This window comes from Macrotis lagotis, chromosome 3 (assembly GCF_037893015.1).
Source record: "Macrotis lagotis isolate mMagLag1 chromosome 3, bilby.v1.9.chrom.fasta, whole genome shotgun sequence".
NCBI classification, from domain to species: domain Eukaryota; kingdom Metazoa; phylum Chordata; class Mammalia; order Peramelemorphia; family Peramelidae; genus Macrotis; species Macrotis lagotis.
The window spans coordinates 296606318-296623964 of NC_133660.1; the positions used below are offsets into that span (position 1 = coordinate 296606318).

The window sequence follows — 17647 nt, forward strand, 5'->3', positions numbered from 1 at the left end:
TCTGACTGATTAAGTCTAGACTATATTCTGATTTTCCTCACAAAAAAAAATCACTTTTCCCCTCCTAGCTTAATTTCATACTGCCTTTCTTCTAGATTATTGATTATTCTTACTCATGGGTTATAAAGATCTATCCTTTCTTTACTGTTCTGAGACTACAATTTATAGTTTCTTTTAATATTATTCAATTAATTTATCACTACCTGGCTGTCTTATTATCTGTTCTCATTACATTTTGACTCCTGCCTCAGATTATTAATCTCTTGGTTTACTCAAATAGTTATGAAATTACATGTTTTTTTAAAGTTTGACAAGGGTTGGTGAAGACTCGTTTCAGAGCATGCTTTACATCCTTGTTTCTCAGACTATAGATCATAGGATTCAGCATAGGTATTACTAGTGTGTAAAACACTGAAGTCATTTTATCAGTATCTAAGGAATGGTTTGATCCAGGCTGTAGGTACATGAAAAGAAGTGTTCCATAGAAAATAGTGACAGCCACCATATGGGAAGCACAGGTGGAAAAGGCTTTCTTTCTCCCTTCTGCTGAACGTATCCTCAGGATGGCCAAGATGATGTGAAAGTAGGACAATAGGACAATTGTCATGGAAAAGAAGAGATTGGTAGCTGCAGAGATAAAGATTATTGTTTCTGGAATATATATATCAGAGCAAGATAAAGCGAACAAAGGGACGGTATCACAGTAAAAATGATTAATGACATTGGAAGAACAGTAAGACAATGAGAAAACACAAGAAGTTACTACTATTGATGTTGAGAAGCTGTAAGTATAAGTAAGGACAATGAATAGCCTACAAATCTTCCTTGATACCACAACCATGTATAATAGAGGATTACAAATAGCCACATAACGGTCATAGGCCATGATCGCCAACATGAAAGTCTCAGCAATAATGAAGACTAAGAAGCTTCCAAGCTGGGTTGCACACCCATAGTAGGAAATGGTTTTGTTCTCTAACAAAAAATTGACCAGCATCTGGGGAGCAATGACAGTAGAATTGCCCAGATTGATGATGGCCAAGTGTCTGAGGAAAAAGTACATGGGAGTTTGAAGTTTAGAATCTAGACAAGTGAGTGTGATGATTCCCACATTTCCAGTTACTGTCACTCCATAGATTGCTAGGAAGATGAAGAAGAGAGGAACTTGATGATCTGAATTTTTTGAGACTCCAATGAGAATAAATGTGGCCACATGGGAGAGATTTCCTGGAACCATTTTGGATCAGTTTCATGTGCTATGTGAATAAATGGGAAAAGAGATTAGAAGGTCAAATAGAATTTTTCTATAACACATCTCAATTTAACATTTATATCCTAGAATTAAGTTGCTTTAAAAACTTCTTTGGAGAAACCTGCATTAGATATTTTATATTATTCATTAATTATTGAAATAGATTCAAAAGAACTCATTTTTGAATCCTCAGTGTGAGATTTTACCCTTTGATATTTGCAAAATACATAAATCAAGACTTGACTTCTTAGAATGTTGGATATGTAGACATAATGATGGAGGAAAAATTAATAATGAAGATTAAGCTTAAAAGTTCATATTGTGAATAGCCTCTTCACTCACAGGTAGGTAGCTAGATGCAATAATACTATGAGATATCAAGGGGATTACAGTCAAGAATAAAATACTTAGCAAAATTGAGCATACTTTTTTAAGGGATATATGAACATTCAATGAGAAAGGGAGCTTTCAATCTTCCATGATGATGAAACAAAAGCTGAATTTCAACAGAAAAAATTGATTTTCATTTATGAGATTCAAGTGAAGCATATAAGGAAAAACAGAAAAAGGAAATCATAAAGAATTTATAATGTTGAATTGTTTATATTCCTGCATAGGAAGATGATATTTATAATTCATCTGAACATTTTTCATTTAGGAGGGCAGTTAGAAGGATAATATATAGACAAGGGAGTTGAATATGAAGGGATAATATATTAAAAAGATGGACTTAAGGGTGAGAGAGGAGTGTACTAGAAGAAATGAAAAGGAGATGGTAGAAGGGGTAAATTATTTCAAAAGGGAAAGAAAAAGCTTTTGCATTTGAGTTAAGGGGGAAGGGTGGTAAAGGGGAATGAATGTGCCTTATTTGCATAAGCCTTTTTGAATATATAAATCTATCTTACCATACTGGAAAGAAAAGTAAGGGAATGAGAGAAAGGAGGGTAAATAGAAGGGAGGACTGAGTGTGAGAGGAGAATAGTCAGAAGCAAAACAATTTTGAAGAAGGACAGGGTGAAAGAAAAGGCAGAGCAGAATAAATGGGAGGATGAATATGATGGAGGGAAATACAATTAATAATAGTAACTCTGGGAAAAATTTTTGAAACATATTTCTCTGATCTAGTCTACATTTCTCAAATATAGATAACTGAATGAAATTTATTTTAAAACATAGCCATTCTGTTGAACAAATTGTGATATCTGTACATGGAACAGTATTGTCCTATTAGAAACCAGGAGGGATGGGAATTCAGAGAAGCCTGGAAGGATATGCATGAACTGATGCTGAGCGAAATGAGCAGAACCAGAAGAACATTGTACACTATAACTGCAATATGGGGGTGATGATCGACCTTAATGGACGTGCTGATTTCATCAGTGAAACAATCAGGTTCAGCTTGGGGGTATCTGCAATGGAGAACACTGTCTGTTTCCAAAGAATTGTGAAGTTTGAACAAAGACCAAAGTCTCTTACTTTTAATTTTTTAAAAAAAGTTATCTTGTTATGTAATCTTGCTGTCGCTTAAATTCTATTTTTTAAGGATATGAATTCTCTCTCAACACATTCAGTTTAGATCAATGTATAGCATGGAAACAATGTAAAGACTAACAGATTGCCTTCTGTAGGGGATGGGGAGAGGGAAATGAGATTTGGAGAAAATCATAAAAATTCAAAAATAAATCAATAAATTTAAAAAATAGCCATTCCTCTATAAATGATCCAAAAAAATTAAGTTTTTTTTCTGAGGCTATCAATGCTACCTATACCCATATTAAAAAAAATACCTAGGGGCAACTAGGTGGCACAATGGATAGAGCACTGGCCCTGGAGTCAGGAGTACCTGAGTTCAAATCCAGCCTCAGACACTTAATAATTACCTAGCTGTGTGGCCTTGGGCAATCCACTTAACCCCATTTGCCTTGCAAAGAAATCTAAAAAAAATCTAATTGAATATTGATTGGAAAAATGCAAATTAACACAATTCTGAAGTACTATCTTATACTTATTGAATGAGCTAATGGTACAGAATAGGGATAATAACTAATATTGGAAGGGATCTAGTGAAAATGAGACATTAATGCACAGTTGGAGGAATTGTAAAATTATAAAATGTTGTAAAATTATTCTATAGACCTATGTGGAATTTTATCCTCAGGGCTACAAATGAATGTATATTCCTTGATCTATCAATGTCACTACTGTGTCTACATTCCAGAAGAGATGAAAACCCAAAAAGAAAAGGATCTGTATGCATAAGGATATTTATCACATCTGTTTTCTAATGGAAAGGAATTAGATATTGTGGGGATTGGGGAATGGTTGAAAAAATTGTAATATGTGATTATGATGGAATATTATTCTTACTTAAACAGATACTATGTTAAATGTACTGTATACAAAGTAATAGCAATATTGTAGAATGATCAATTTTGAGTGACTTAGTTTTTCTCAGCTTTGAATGACTTAGGTTTTCTCAGAAGTTCTGTGACCCAAGATAACTCTGAAGAACTTATGATAAAGAATGCTATCCATGACAGAAAAAGAACTCATGGCATATTGAAAATACATTTTTCCTTTATTTTTCTTAAGGTTTTAGTGTAGAGGAATGGTTCATGCTTTCTTTTACAACATTGCCAATATTGAAATGCTTTTCATGACTATGTATTTTTTTTTAGGTTTTTGCAAGGCAAATGGGGTTAAGTGGCTTGCCCAAGGCCACACAGCTAGGTAATTATCAAGTGTCTGAGACGGATTTGAACCCAGGTACTCCCTGACTCCAGGGCCAGTGCTTTATGCTCTGTGCCACCTAGCCGCCCCGACTATGTATTTTAACCTATATCAAACTACTTGCCATTTTCAGTGAGGTGAAGTGGAGTTGGGAGAAGTAAGAGAGTTCAGAAGTCAAAATTTAAAAAATGAATGTCACAAACTATTTTACATGTACCCAGGAAAATAAATGAAATTAAATTTAAAAATGTTGTGAGACGTCTTCCAGATTCAAGTCCATGATAAGAAAATGAATAACTACATAGATTAAAACTTATATTTATCTTGCTATTGTTCACTCAAGGTAGAATAGTGCTATGCATGTGTAAAATTGTCAGCAAACACTATATTTAACAAATTGTACTAATATTATGGGTAGTCTTTCCCAAATAACCTTAATTCCATCACCTTCCCTCCTTTGATCATCTTCATTTTACCCTATCTAATACCTTGTTTGTATATAGTAGTTTTCACCTTGTTTCCTTCATTTGACTGGGTGGTTCTTGAGAGCAGACTTTGTCTTTTGTCTTTTTTTTTTATATCCCCAGCAATTAGCAAGGATCTTGATATTCACATCCCCTTAATGCTTATTTACTGACCAATTGACTATCAAATCTATCTCTTTCTGAGGAAATGAATCAATTTTAAGTTCTAATATCACTATTTGTAATGAGAAGCATTACCTTAGGGGAGAGGAACATGTGGAGACTTTAATAAATTTATGCTTGTAATAAGTTCATAGTAATTATGTGAATACCTCAAAAGGAAATAAAATATCAGATTTAATTAATAGAAAGAATATTAAGAAAGAATTATAAGAACAGTCCCAGTCACCTCTGCCCTGATCAAACCTCATACTTCTTTCATTTCTGGGTACAGTACATTCAGAAACATTTTGACAGATTGGCAACTCGGTGGGGTTCTTTTGGAAAACGCTTGAAACTTGACCACAAAATTATTAGAAAAAAGGAATTAGAAATGATTAAGCTAGAAAAGGGAAGACTTGATCTGTTTGGGATAAAGTCTCCATCTGTCTTTAAAAATTTAAAGAAGTGTCAAAAAAGATTTTTATGTTTCTCTTTGATTCATCAAGGTAGAAATAACAATACATAGAAGCAGAAGAAAAGTAAATTTAGATCAAAGTAAGGTAAAATTATACAAAAGAGTCAACCTTCAAAGCTGGAGGGACTTATTTGTGGAAGTTGAGAGTCTGCCACCACTGATTTCTTCAAAGTAGAGGCTTAAAATGGCTAGCTTATGTACAAGAATGTCTGATAGAATAGAAAATAAAATATCTCAGTTGGCCTTGGGAAAAGACTACAGAATATTGAATTTATGGATTCTAAAAGATGTAAAGGCATGATTTTCATTTATTTAAGTTTTGCTTGAAGCCTCAGGCAATCTTTGAAAAAACCAGCTACTAAACATTTCCTTGCACTCTACTGTTTTCAGCTCTATGCATAGCATAAAAGGGAGCACTAGCTCTAACAAAGTGTGCCATGAGAATGTGATCATTTCCATAAACAAATTCCTTTTATTATGTAAGATTTATTTTTAATAGACTCTCATATTTGAAGATCAGTGTCATATTTTTTCTAGGAATAATCCAGACACAGTTTACATAGTGGCTAAATCCACCATCTTATTGCGTAATAAATGCAAAGTAACATATTCAATGAGTCAAAATTGTGAGATAGTTTTATGTATTATACATTTCAAAATCCATTGACTTAAGTTGCCTAAAAGTATGACCAAGATCACTAAAGTAAATGAAGTAATCCATAGAGTCTAATATCTGATTATATTGTTTGAGAAACTTTTAAATTATTATATGAATCATATTTGAGTTAAATTCAACTTTTTGCAATCTTCATCCAATGTGTTATTTAATCCTAGTCTCTTTCTAAGGATTGCTGGACATGGCTGCAAGGAAATATTGTGATGTTGGAAACTCACTACCCGGTTATGTTTTCAGTCTACTCAGTTTTGTCTTTTATATTTTCTTATGATGGTTTGAATTTATACAAATTTTATAGTATGTTAACATTTATTCATACCATCTCAATCTAAGTTTTCAAGATTGCCTCTCAGTAAAACTGCCCAAAAGCATAATGTGATTTATCTGAAATACCCTTAGCTAAATCTGTATGATATTAATCTTTCAGAATCTGAGAGAGAGTTATATACTTCTTTTCTGTCTTGTGCACCTCTACCAAATGACTGACCCATTTCTTTTCAAAACTATTTCAAATGTTGGCATTTTTCTCATTAATGACAGCTTAGAAGACTATTGATTATCCAAAAAAAATTCTTCATGACAGTGACTGATTATAGTGAGTAACCCATAGAAGGAATACATATGACATTGATATATGAACTGATATACAAGAAGATATTCAGACCCAAGAAAAAGGTTGGGGTTTTTTTAGGGGGTTTTTTAGGTTTGGTTTTTTTTTTTTTTTGCAAGGCAATGGGGTTAAGTGACTTGCCCAAGGCCACACCGCTAGGTAATTATTAAGTTTCTGAGGTCAGATTTGAACTCAGGTACTCCTGACTCCAGGGCCAGTGCTCTATCCACTAAGCCACCTAGCTGACCCAAGAAAATGTTTTTATCAAACCAAGCTGAGAATTCCTCTCTGATTCCACTTTTCCTAGAATGCAGTAGGGAATCATCACTTCTCATTACTTCTAATATTACTCCTCAACTTCACTATTTTTTTTAAAACAGACTAGTCCTTTTATCAGATTGTACTGTACTCCATGTTTGGAAGAGTGTTTGTCAGCCCCCCAGGAACACATATCTTTAAAAAGGAGCTATGAATCTCCTTTTTTTCCTTGTCTTTTTACACTGTCTTTTTTTTTTTTTTTCCTTTTCTCTTAGCAGGTAATATTGACTTAGTCTGAGATAAGCTGTAATCATATTATAGCATGGGATCACTTACTCTACAAATTAAGTATTAGGTCGGGAATGAGAGAATGATTGTCACAAATTCCCTTAAATTATTATGTGTTATAAACTGTGGGACAGTGAAAGTCTTTGTCCAACTATACTTGGCTCACCCAAGCATCCCCGAAAATTTGAGCCTTTTTCATCAGAACATTGGAAACAACCTCCTCCATTTTCCAGAACCTCTAATATCTACAAAATATCTTCAAACATTCTTATAGTAGTATTCCTGGAGGAATATTCAACTTGTGAAGGAAGGCTTCAACTATTTCTTCTACTCCAGATAATTAATTTGTAATCAACTGCTTTGGAACAAACCGAATGACTGTTTTCTCCTATGAATGCTTCAGTGCTTTATCTGGATTGTTCATTGTTTTCAAATACACACTCAATCCTCAGTATCAACTGTGCTGCATTTAACTATGTTTAGCTTTCATTTTTCTGCTTAAGGTTGAAGCATATAATTCTGTCCCATTTAGATCAGATTTTACCTGCCCCACCCTATATCATGCCCTACTCCTCAGGAATATGGAAATATGTATCATTCTAATTTTACTCTAAGAAAGCAATACCATTGTGACTAAAGGAGATGAGTGTGGGCATTTTATTAACTGTGTCATCAAGCTGATCTTAAGGTACAGTATTCTGAAATGAATCCAGGTTCCTAATTAAATTAGCCAAGAGTTCCTAATCAATAATTTCCTTTCCTGTCTGATGTCATTTGAAACTCACAACGCTAGAAATGGAACCAGAGTAAGGAAATCCTACTTCGACTGATTATCAAGGCTAAAGACAAGGCTGAGAATTCCTCTCTTATCCTTCCTTTCTGATTTCTAATTAGCTGTATGATCTATCCTGAATTGGCTAACGTCTCAATATCCCAGATAACTCTTGAAGAATTTGAAAGAGTACCATTTTTGAAAGGATATCTGTACAAACCTGGGGAACAAAACTCACGTCGAAAAAAGTAAAAAACATTCAAGTTATTTTTTTCTATTTTGAACTATTAATGTATTCTTAAAAGGGAATTTGAATTGTGCTCCATCCTTGGACTCATCCAAACAAAATACAGAGAGAAAAACATTCCAAATCTTCCAGCAGGTAATACCTGTTAATTAAACAATAGCAGCTGGAGAACCACATTGAAAGCTACTTTGATTTTAATAATATCGGCCTCTTCTTTTAAAACAAAACAAAGCTAAACAAAATAAACTAAAACAAATGAGAAACAAGTACAATGGGTCGTACAAACTACCTGTTGAGAAGAAAGAGCTGTTCCCTGAGTTCATAGATCCAAATCCCATAAATCTTGCGAAAGATTTTGCTTGTTTCAGAAACATTTGGTGACTTCCACTCTGACTTGTCTCCAGCTTCATATAATTCAGAAAAAAAAAATCTCCCTTATATTGTTCCTTCTCTAGGGGACCAAGGGCACATTAGGGACTCATTAGTAAAGAAGTTTCCACATAACCCTGCTCCACAAAGAAAGCAATGAAGAGAGTTTGGGAATTGGAGTTATTATTTGTACAAATATCATTTGCTTGTGGAATATTAGAGTTATTTTATTTAAAATTTTTGAAAATTATTTGAAATATTTGAAAAATATTTGAAAATTTCTCCCCAATGGCAGTCAATGTTAGCTTCTTTAATTTCTATTTTTACTGTTCTTATCCTAATTATTCCTCATTTATTCCCACTGCTGCTGTCACTTATCTTCTTTCCTGAAATGCCCCTTCCCAGTTTTTTCTTTGAAATTTACCATCTTTTAGTAAATTAATATTTGTACCTTAAGAATCTGTTCATTATTTTCCTTCATTTTTTCATAGGCCATAATCATATAGACTTGATATGGTACTAAACTTGATGGTTATATGACTTGTCAATTGAACTTGGAAATGTCCTTTCCAAGAGGGCCAGAGACAACAAGTCTTCTTTAAGTTATAGTTACAAATTTATATATCACCAAAGGTAAATTTTTGTATCAGTTTTCCCTCTTTCCAGACTTGTGAAAGAGAATTAAAAAGAGGTTACACATCATATCAGGCTTTTGTTCCCTCTAGCTAGCCTTGTGTTCTTAGTATATAACCCTGGAATAGCCTACCAAACAGAATTTCAAAAGTTGATACTCCACTATCATGCCTGTTTTAAATTTCATATTGAAACAATACTATGGGAAGTAGGTAGGTGTTTTATCTGTGCTTTTGGGGCACAGAATTTTAACTTCCCTATCTAGCCATTAAACTACATCCTTTTTAATATTTTATTTTATTTTCCAATTATTTAATATGAAAGTTTTTTTAAACATTTATCCACTTTCATTCTTTCATCCTCCCTTCCCAGTCCCCTCCCCTCAGTGGCAAACAGTCTAATGAACATTGTACATCTATATTTGTGTTTAACCTGTTCACCTATTAGTCATTTTGTATATGAAAAATTAGTACTAAGGGAAAAGAAAGAAAACCATGAGATATGCAAGAAAAACAAAAGAGAATTTTTTTTAAAAGTGAACATGGTGGCTAGGTGGTGTAGTGGATAGAGCACTGGCCCTGGAGTCAGGAGTACCTGAGCTCAAACTTGGCCTCAGACACTTAATACTTACCTAGCTGCGTGGCCTTGGACAAGGCACTTAACCCCATTTGCCTTGCAAAAACCTAAAAAAAAGTGAACATAGTTCAACACCCTGTCTTGATTGTAGGTGATAAGGAGTGTACTGTTCATCCCGAAATACTTGAAGAGTTGGTGAGTTATTTATGCAGTAAAATGTGACCCTTGATCACAGTCAGTAGTTCATGGTAGGCCAAAATCCTCAAATAATGTCATTCATCAGATACCCTGTTACTTTGTTTTGGAATGTCCAACTGAAAATATTTATCTGCAATAGTTCAATTAGTCTTTACCTATAGAAATATAACTATATCCCATTGATGTTGACAAATCAATAAAATCTATCTACAGTTGTTCAAATAGTTGGAATGTCCTCTGTATCCCTCCCCTTTCATCACAGTTTCCTTCCTCAAAGAGCTGGATTATTGATAAAAAAAAAAAAAGGAGCTACAATAGATCTCTGCATAAAATCTAATGTCAAAGCATGATAACTGAAGCTCATATTTGTCCCTGGGTCTGGAGTTAGTGGTAGAGGAGATGTACTATTCATTTAGATGCAGTAAGATCCATCAGATGTCTCTGAAATGACCACAGTCCTTCTTGGATAAATGCTTTGTGTCTGATCAACCATGTAACAATTTTAGTACCTATCACTAAGAAATAATATTGATGGGCTAGCATTTTTAATGTCGTTGCTCACTCTCAAAGATTCCAATGTGAAACCCACTTGACTGTCTCAAAAGCAAACCAGTTACCATATTGAAAAACTGACTGCCCTTTGGCATGGTCCAGGCTCCATATCATGGAACTGACTTTGGGAAACTAGATAATTTGGAGTAAGTGATCAAGGAAGTAAGGCACAGTTTCTTGCCATACCATTTGCGATGATGAAACTGTGCTTCTTCAATAAATCACCAGTGGTACGCCAGACTGCAAAAGCATATTTGGATTTGTTGTAAATGTTTATTTTGAGCCCCTCACACCTCTGTTCAGTATCCTCATCCCTATGCATTGAATTAGACAGAAGAATCACCTACTCAATAACTTAAAGGACACAACTGCTCCTATAGTCACTCATGCCCCATTTTCATAAAAGGGGGAGCCATCTCAGAACAATGTGAAATGGAGGCCTCCTAGGGGAAATCTGGGAGATCAGACTCCTGTTCTCCATGACATCAATTAGAGGAAAGTCATGAATCACCTCATCATTTTTCAGATGTTCAGAAGGAGAATGATATATTTATTTATTTATGATATAACAGAGTTGAATGGAAAGATTAAGATAAGATTAAAAAGTCTGCTTTGCAGGTAGCCACTGGCAGATGGGAAAGGTTTGAGGTTTAGTTTGAAACCAAATATAAGTGGCATCATGAGTTACACAAAAATAAGTGACCAAGAACATGGAATTGTTATTAAATTATATTATATAAAATTATATATTATATTGAATTGTATTATATTAATTATATCATACTATATTGTATTATATTATATTGCATTATATTATATTGTATTATATTATATTATATTATATTATATTATATTATATTATATTATATTATATTATTATATTATTATATTATATTATATTATATTATATTATATTATATTATATTATATTATATTATATTATATTATAAAGTTCAAACTGACCTGGAAGGTCAAAATATCTCCCATCACTGGATCCAGTTGTCAGGAGGAATAATTAATGATAAGGTTAAAACTATTCTGCATTTGAAGGAGTTATTTTCTTCAGAGAGCTTTTTATATCTCCTTTTCCAGCTGACCAATTCTGCTTTTGAAGGCATCATTCTCTTCATTTGCCCTCTGTATTGCTCTTTCCATTTGGCCTAAACTGGTTTTTAATATCTTATTTTCTTAAGTATTTTTTTGTATTTCTTTCACCAAGTTGCTGATTGGTTTTCATGATTTATCTGTATCACTCTCATTCTCCTCCCAATTTTTCCTCAACCTCCCTTAATTGCTTTTCAAAGTCTTTTATGAGCTCATCCCTAGCCTGAGCCCATTTTCTATTTCTCTTGGAGATTTTGGATACAGAAGTTTTGATTTTGTCATCTTCTGAATCTGCCATGGGACTAAATTAATTCCTTCTTTTTCTGTTGTTTGCTCATTTCTTCAGCCTATGACTGATTTACCACACTTCCAAGGCTTTGAGGTTTTGGGGGGACAACCCACAGGAATTTTAATTCCTTCAAGGTCTTATCAAAGGTTCTGACTGCTCTTTTGCCTGTGTTCAGGACCTCCCCTCTGCCCTGGAGCTGTGAGGAAGGGCCCTGCTCAGCTATAGTGGTGTTGTGGGGACTCAGACAATAACCTAGATCTAAGTGTGGGCAAACAGCGGAGTCCTGCCCCAGGGAGAGTAGAGAGAGCTCTTCAGTCTCCTCCGACCCCCCTTACTGTCTATGGGCTGAGAGTTCTGGACATGCTGGGTGGCTCTGCAGACTCCAGCTGCAGGTTCTCACCACAGGGCTGCTCTGAGGCCAGAGCTGTGCTTTGCACCCAATCTTGTGTGGCAGGGTTCTCTCACCACCCCATTCAAGCTGTCCTGGGTGATCCCTGGGCCAAGAGGTCTGGAGACCACCCCCTCTGCCCAGGGACCCAGGTGCCCAGCCCAACTGTGCTGATCTAATGCTGAGGCTGCAGCTATGCTGTGGCTTTTTCCAACCCCAGTCCCAGTGGAACAGACCTTTCCCATGGACCTTATAAGTTATGAGCTGTGTAACCCTTGACAGGTCACAAGTAATAATCTACTGTTTGATAAACCCCCCCAAAATATCTTCTGGAATATGAACTCTTTCTTTTTAACAAAAACTGCTGAATAAACTGGAAAAAATATGACAGAAATTAGGAATAGACCAATAGCTTGCAGCCTATACCAAGATAAAGTTGAACTGAGTGTAGGATTTAGAGAAAGGTAATACCATAAGTCAGTTAAAAGGACAAGGAATAATTTATCTGTCAGATCTATGGAAAGGGAAGGAGCTTTGGACCAAATAAAAGTTAGTGAACTTTATAAAATATAAAATGGATCATCTGAATTATAGTAAAAGTTTTAGCACAAATAAAGCCAATGCAATTAAGATTGAAAGGAATTTAATAAGGTATAAAATTACTTTTACAGCTAGTGTTTCTGATAAAAGATTCATTTCTGAAATATTTAGAAAACTGAGTCAAATTTATAATACAAGTTATTCCCAGTTGATAAATTGTCAAAGGATATGAATAGACAATTTTCAGAGAAAGAAATTAAAGTTATCTATAGTCATATGAAAAAAATATCCTAACTCATTTTCATTAGAGAAATGTAAATTAAAACCACTCTGAAGTACCACCTCACACCTATCCTATTAGCCAATATGACAAAAAAGTAAAATGATTATTGTTGATTATGTGGAAAAACTGAGAAAGTAATGCACTGTTGGTGGGGTTGTGAACTGATACAACTTTTCTGGTGAGCAGACTGGAACTATAACAAATGACAATAAAGCTGTGCATACCATTTAATTCAGTTGTGCACTACTAGGTTGATATTTCAAAGAGATTATAAAGCAAAAAATCCACAGAAACAAAAATATTTCATAACAGATCATTTTGTAGTGGCAAGGAATTGAAATTGAGATGAAGACCATCAATTGGAGAATGACCAAACAAATTGTAGTGTATGGATTCAATGGACTACTATTATTCTGTAAGAAATCATTAGAGGTCAGAATTCAAAAAAGCTTGGAAAGATTTGCATGAACTGAAGCTTACTGAAATGAGCAGAATCAGAGGAGTATTGTACACATTAATAATTATATTGTATGATAATCAACTATGATGAATTTGTGCTTCTGAGCAGAACAAGGATCAAAGACAATTTTAAAGGGCTTGTGTTGGAAAATACCATCCACAACCACATCATGATTAATATTAAAATATGTTTAATATAGTAATATGTACAAAACCTATATTACATTTCTCACTATCAAGAAAGGGAAGGGAAGGAATGGAGAGAGGGGGGGAAATGTGGAACTCAAAAACCATACAAAATGAATTTTGAAAACTTTGCATTATATCTGGGAAAGTAACTAGACTTATTAATAAAACTAGACTTATTAATAAAAAAGTATATATACAGATTGAATACCAAAGAAATACAGTGTAATTTTATCAGGGAAATCACTGGCAACTGTAGAGAAGCAATAAAAGATTTAGGTAAAAGTTTTAAATAAAGGCCATAAGAAATTTGGTGTGTAGAGTGAGAAAAGAGATTATTTTAGTTATAGGGCACAGTCATTGTAAAAGCATAAACTTGGAATGTACCAAATCATGCAAATCAAATAACTAGATGGTCTTGTCACAGTCTATTATAGCAATTATTTTCGTGTCATCCTTGCACAGGGGCTTTGCTAATCTTCTCTGTATCGGTCCAGTTTTAGCATATGTGCTGCCGAAGTGAGCACAGCAATTATTTTCTTTGTTATCAAAATGTTACCAAACACCAATACATATGAATAATCACACCAAAATGTATAGTTATAAGACGCAGTTAGGTGGCAAAGTGGGGGACAGCTAGGTGGCGCAGTGGATAGAGCAATGATCCTGGAGTCAGGAGAACCTGAATTCAAATCCAGCCCCAGACATTTAATAATTGCCTAGTTATGTGACCTTGGGCAAATCACTTAACCCCACTGCCTTAAATAAAAAAAAAGACCCAGGATAATTAAAATGAAATAAAATAAACTTTTAGATTTATCAATTACTTACAATATATTTAATGTAAATTTTTTTCTTCAAAAACTCAAAATTATTAGTCTGAAATTTAATATTGTATTTTATAATTACAAAAATTATCTAAAAATATAAACAAGTATATCATGATTATGCATATTTGTGTGGCGTATTCTAGGAGAATTAAAAGTAGTCCAGCAAGATCTCAGATGTCAGAGTCTCTTTCACATCCTTATTTCTCATGCTGTAGATCATAGGATTCAACATGGGGATCACTAATGTGTAAAGCACCAAAGTCATTTTATCACTATCTAAGGAATGGTTTGCTGGAGGCTATACATACATGAAAAGGAGAGTCCCATAGAAAACAGGAACAGCCACCATATGGAAAGCACAGGTAGAGAAGGCTTCCTTTCTTCCATCTGTTGAACTTATTCTTAGGATGGCCAAGATGATGTTGAAATAGGAGATCAGGACAAGTATTAGGGAAAAGAGGAGAATGATAGCTGCACAGATAAAGATTACTGTCTCTGGTATATGGGTATCAGAGCAAGATAAAGCTAACAAAAGAACATTATCACAATAGAAATGATTAATGTCATTGGAAGAACAATAGGACATGGAGAAACATAAGAGGTAGCTGTCACTGACATTGAGAAACTATGAATGTATGTAAAGATAACATGTAGGAAACAAATCTTCCTTGATGCCACAACAATGTATAATAAAGGATAGCAAATAGCCACATAATGGTCATAGGACATGACAGCCAACATGAAATTCTCTGCAACAATGAAGAATGCAAAAACTCCAAGTTGAACTGCACACCCATAGTAGGAAATAGTTTTCTTCTCTACCAAAAAATTGACCAGCACCTGGGGAGCAATGACTCTGGAATTACCCAAATTGATGATAACCAAATGTCTGAGGAAAAAGTACATGAGAGTTTGAATTTTATAATCTAGATTCGTGAATGTAATGATTCACACATTTCCAGCCATTGTCATTCCATAAATTTCCAAGATGAAGAAGAGAGGAACTCATAGATCTGGATGCTTTGAGACTCCAATGAGAATGAATGTGGTCACATGGGAGAGATTTCCTGCAACTATTTTGGATTGGTTTCATTTACTATAGGAATAAATTGAAAAAAATATTGAATGACAAGGATGATTTTTCTAGAATCTACATGTAAAGTAAACCATAATATCCTCAGATTAAACTATTTTTGCTTGTGTGTGTGTGTGTGTGTGTGTGTGTGTGTGTGTGTGTGTCTATGTGTATGTGTAGGTATGTTTGGAGAAACCAACCTTAGATATGGAAATACATATTTCACCTGATTCCTGAATTATGGCTATAGGTTCAAAAGAACTGTTTGTTAAATTTGCAGGGTGAGTTTATCACTTGCAATTAACAAAAACAAACAACAAACAAAAAACAAATAAATAAATAAAGGTTTTATTTCTTGTATTGTTGAATATGTAGACTTAAGGATAGAGAAAAAAGTGATAATAAAGATAAAATTTAAAAATGCATATTGAATACAACTTTTCCACTCACCTATGAGCAAGTTAGATGAGAGAGTATTGTAAGATGTCTTCCAGATTCAAGTCTCTTATCCTTGAGTTAAGAAAATGAATAGCTGCATGAATTGAAAGTTTTTATTTTCTTTGATATCTTTCATATTTAATAGACATGTGCTAAGCCTGCATATCAGTAAAATTTGTGAGACATTGCACTGAAGTCTTTCCTAATCTCTCTAAATTTCAGTACCCTGCCTCCATTTACCATCTACAATTTATCATGTCTGTAGCTTGTTTGTATTTAGTGGTTTTCATATTATCTCCCTCATTTGACCATGTGGATCTTGCAATAGGCATTGCGCCTTGACTTTTCTTAATAATATTATTATTTCAATTCTTTATCATTTGAGACACACCCTGATAGAAATGAATTCAGAGTAAGGAAAGACCTGACCTGCGTTGACTGATTATCAAGATAGGACAAGGCTGAGAATTCCTCTGTAATCCCTCCTTTCCAGTCACTGATTAGCTGTGTAATCTACCCTGAGTTGGTGAACCTCTCAATATCCTTGTCAGTTCTCAAAGAGTTTGAAAAAGAGTATTGAAAAAAAGATGGATTGCAGGAAATCTGTACAGAGCTGGGGGAGAATCCTCAAGATGAAAATAATAATATATGAACAACTATGTTCTTCCAATTTTAAGCACATATTTTATTTTCTATAAAAGGGATTTGAACTGTGCTCCATTCTGGGACTTAATCCAATCGCCACAGAGACCGAAATAGCATTCCAGATCTTAGAGTAAGCAATGCCTGTCTATGAAACAGAACAGCTTGAGAATCACATTAAAGGTTATTTTGATTTTCATAAGATTGGTCTCCTACGGTAACACAAAGCAAAGCAAAACAAAACGAATGAGAAACATAGTGGGGTAGTACAACCTACCTGTTGAGGAGAAAAGCTGTGCCCGGAGCTCATATGACCAGGTCCCATAAATCTTGTTAGAGTTTTAACTTAGACCTGGAATATCTACCAAGAAAAACTTATATAACATATCTTTAGCTACATATAGTTCAGAAAAAAAATCTCATTATATGATCCTTCTCTAGGGAAAAAAGGACACATTGGGAACTCAGTAACAATTTCTTTCCATATTACCCTCTTTCTCGAGTAAAAAAAATATGAAAAGAGTTTAGGAATTAGAGTTATTATTTGTACAAATATATTTTTCTTGTGGAATGTTGTTAGTGATTATATTTAATATGTAATGGGAAATTGACTCAATGGGCCAAAGGTTAGTTTCTCAATTTTCCATGCTAGCTATTTCCACTCCTAATAATTATTTCCACTACTGTTCCAAATTAACCTTTCTTCATCAAAAGCCCCTTCCCATGTCTTTCTTTGAAATTTACCATTATTTATTGAATTAATATTTGTGAATATATTTTTGAATTAATATTTGTAAATTAACAACATGTTAATATGTTCCAGCTTTCAAAAGCATATTCATTAGTCAGGGTCACATAGGTGATTGATCTATTCAGCTAATCTGATTGGCAACTTTGATGGCAGTATGATCTGTTAATGGGCCCAAAGGATATCCTACAGCACCTCCCATCACTGTATCCGGTTGACAGAAGTATTAACCAATAAGGTCTAAACAGCTGGATGAGAAGTCTAGATACAATTCTTCTTTGCTCAGGTACAAAATTAGATGCTAAATTAATCCCTCAACCTGGTGTGGAGGTCATCACCCACTTTACTCACCTGAATGTTTCATTGAAGTCTTATAAGGAAGCAGCTTTCCTTAGCTAGTTCC

General features: G+C 34.2%; 1 protein-coding gene, 1 non-coding gene and 1 pseudogene across 2 annotated transcripts; all 3 read right to left on the reverse strand.

Annotated features, from left to right (window-relative positions):
- Positions 1-280: 280 nt before the first annotated feature.
- On the reverse strand, positions 281-1237 carry LOC141519549 (olfactory receptor 8J3-like). The gene has a single exon (XM_074231765.1). The coding sequence runs from the start codon at positions 1235-1237 to the stop codon at positions 281-283; it is 957 nt and encodes a 318-aa protein (XP_074087866.1).
- A 12694-nt stretch (positions 1238-13931) lies between these two features.
- Positions 13932-14038, reverse strand: LOC141519715 (U6 spliceosomal RNA). The gene has a single exon (XR_012477374.1). It is a non-coding gene; the product is annotated as a U6 spliceosomal RNA (small nuclear RNA).
- Positions 14039-14489: 451 nt separating this feature from the next.
- Positions 14490-15247, reverse strand: LOC141519550 (olfactory receptor 8J1-like; annotated as a pseudogene).
- Positions 15248-17647: the final 2400 nt, after the last annotated feature.

What these genes read in the sequence shown, in the direction of transcription:
- LOC141519549 (XM_074231765.1), bottom strand. Translation starts at nt 1,237, where the DNA reads ATGGTTCCAGGAAATCTCTCCCATGTGGCCACATTTATTCTCATTGGA.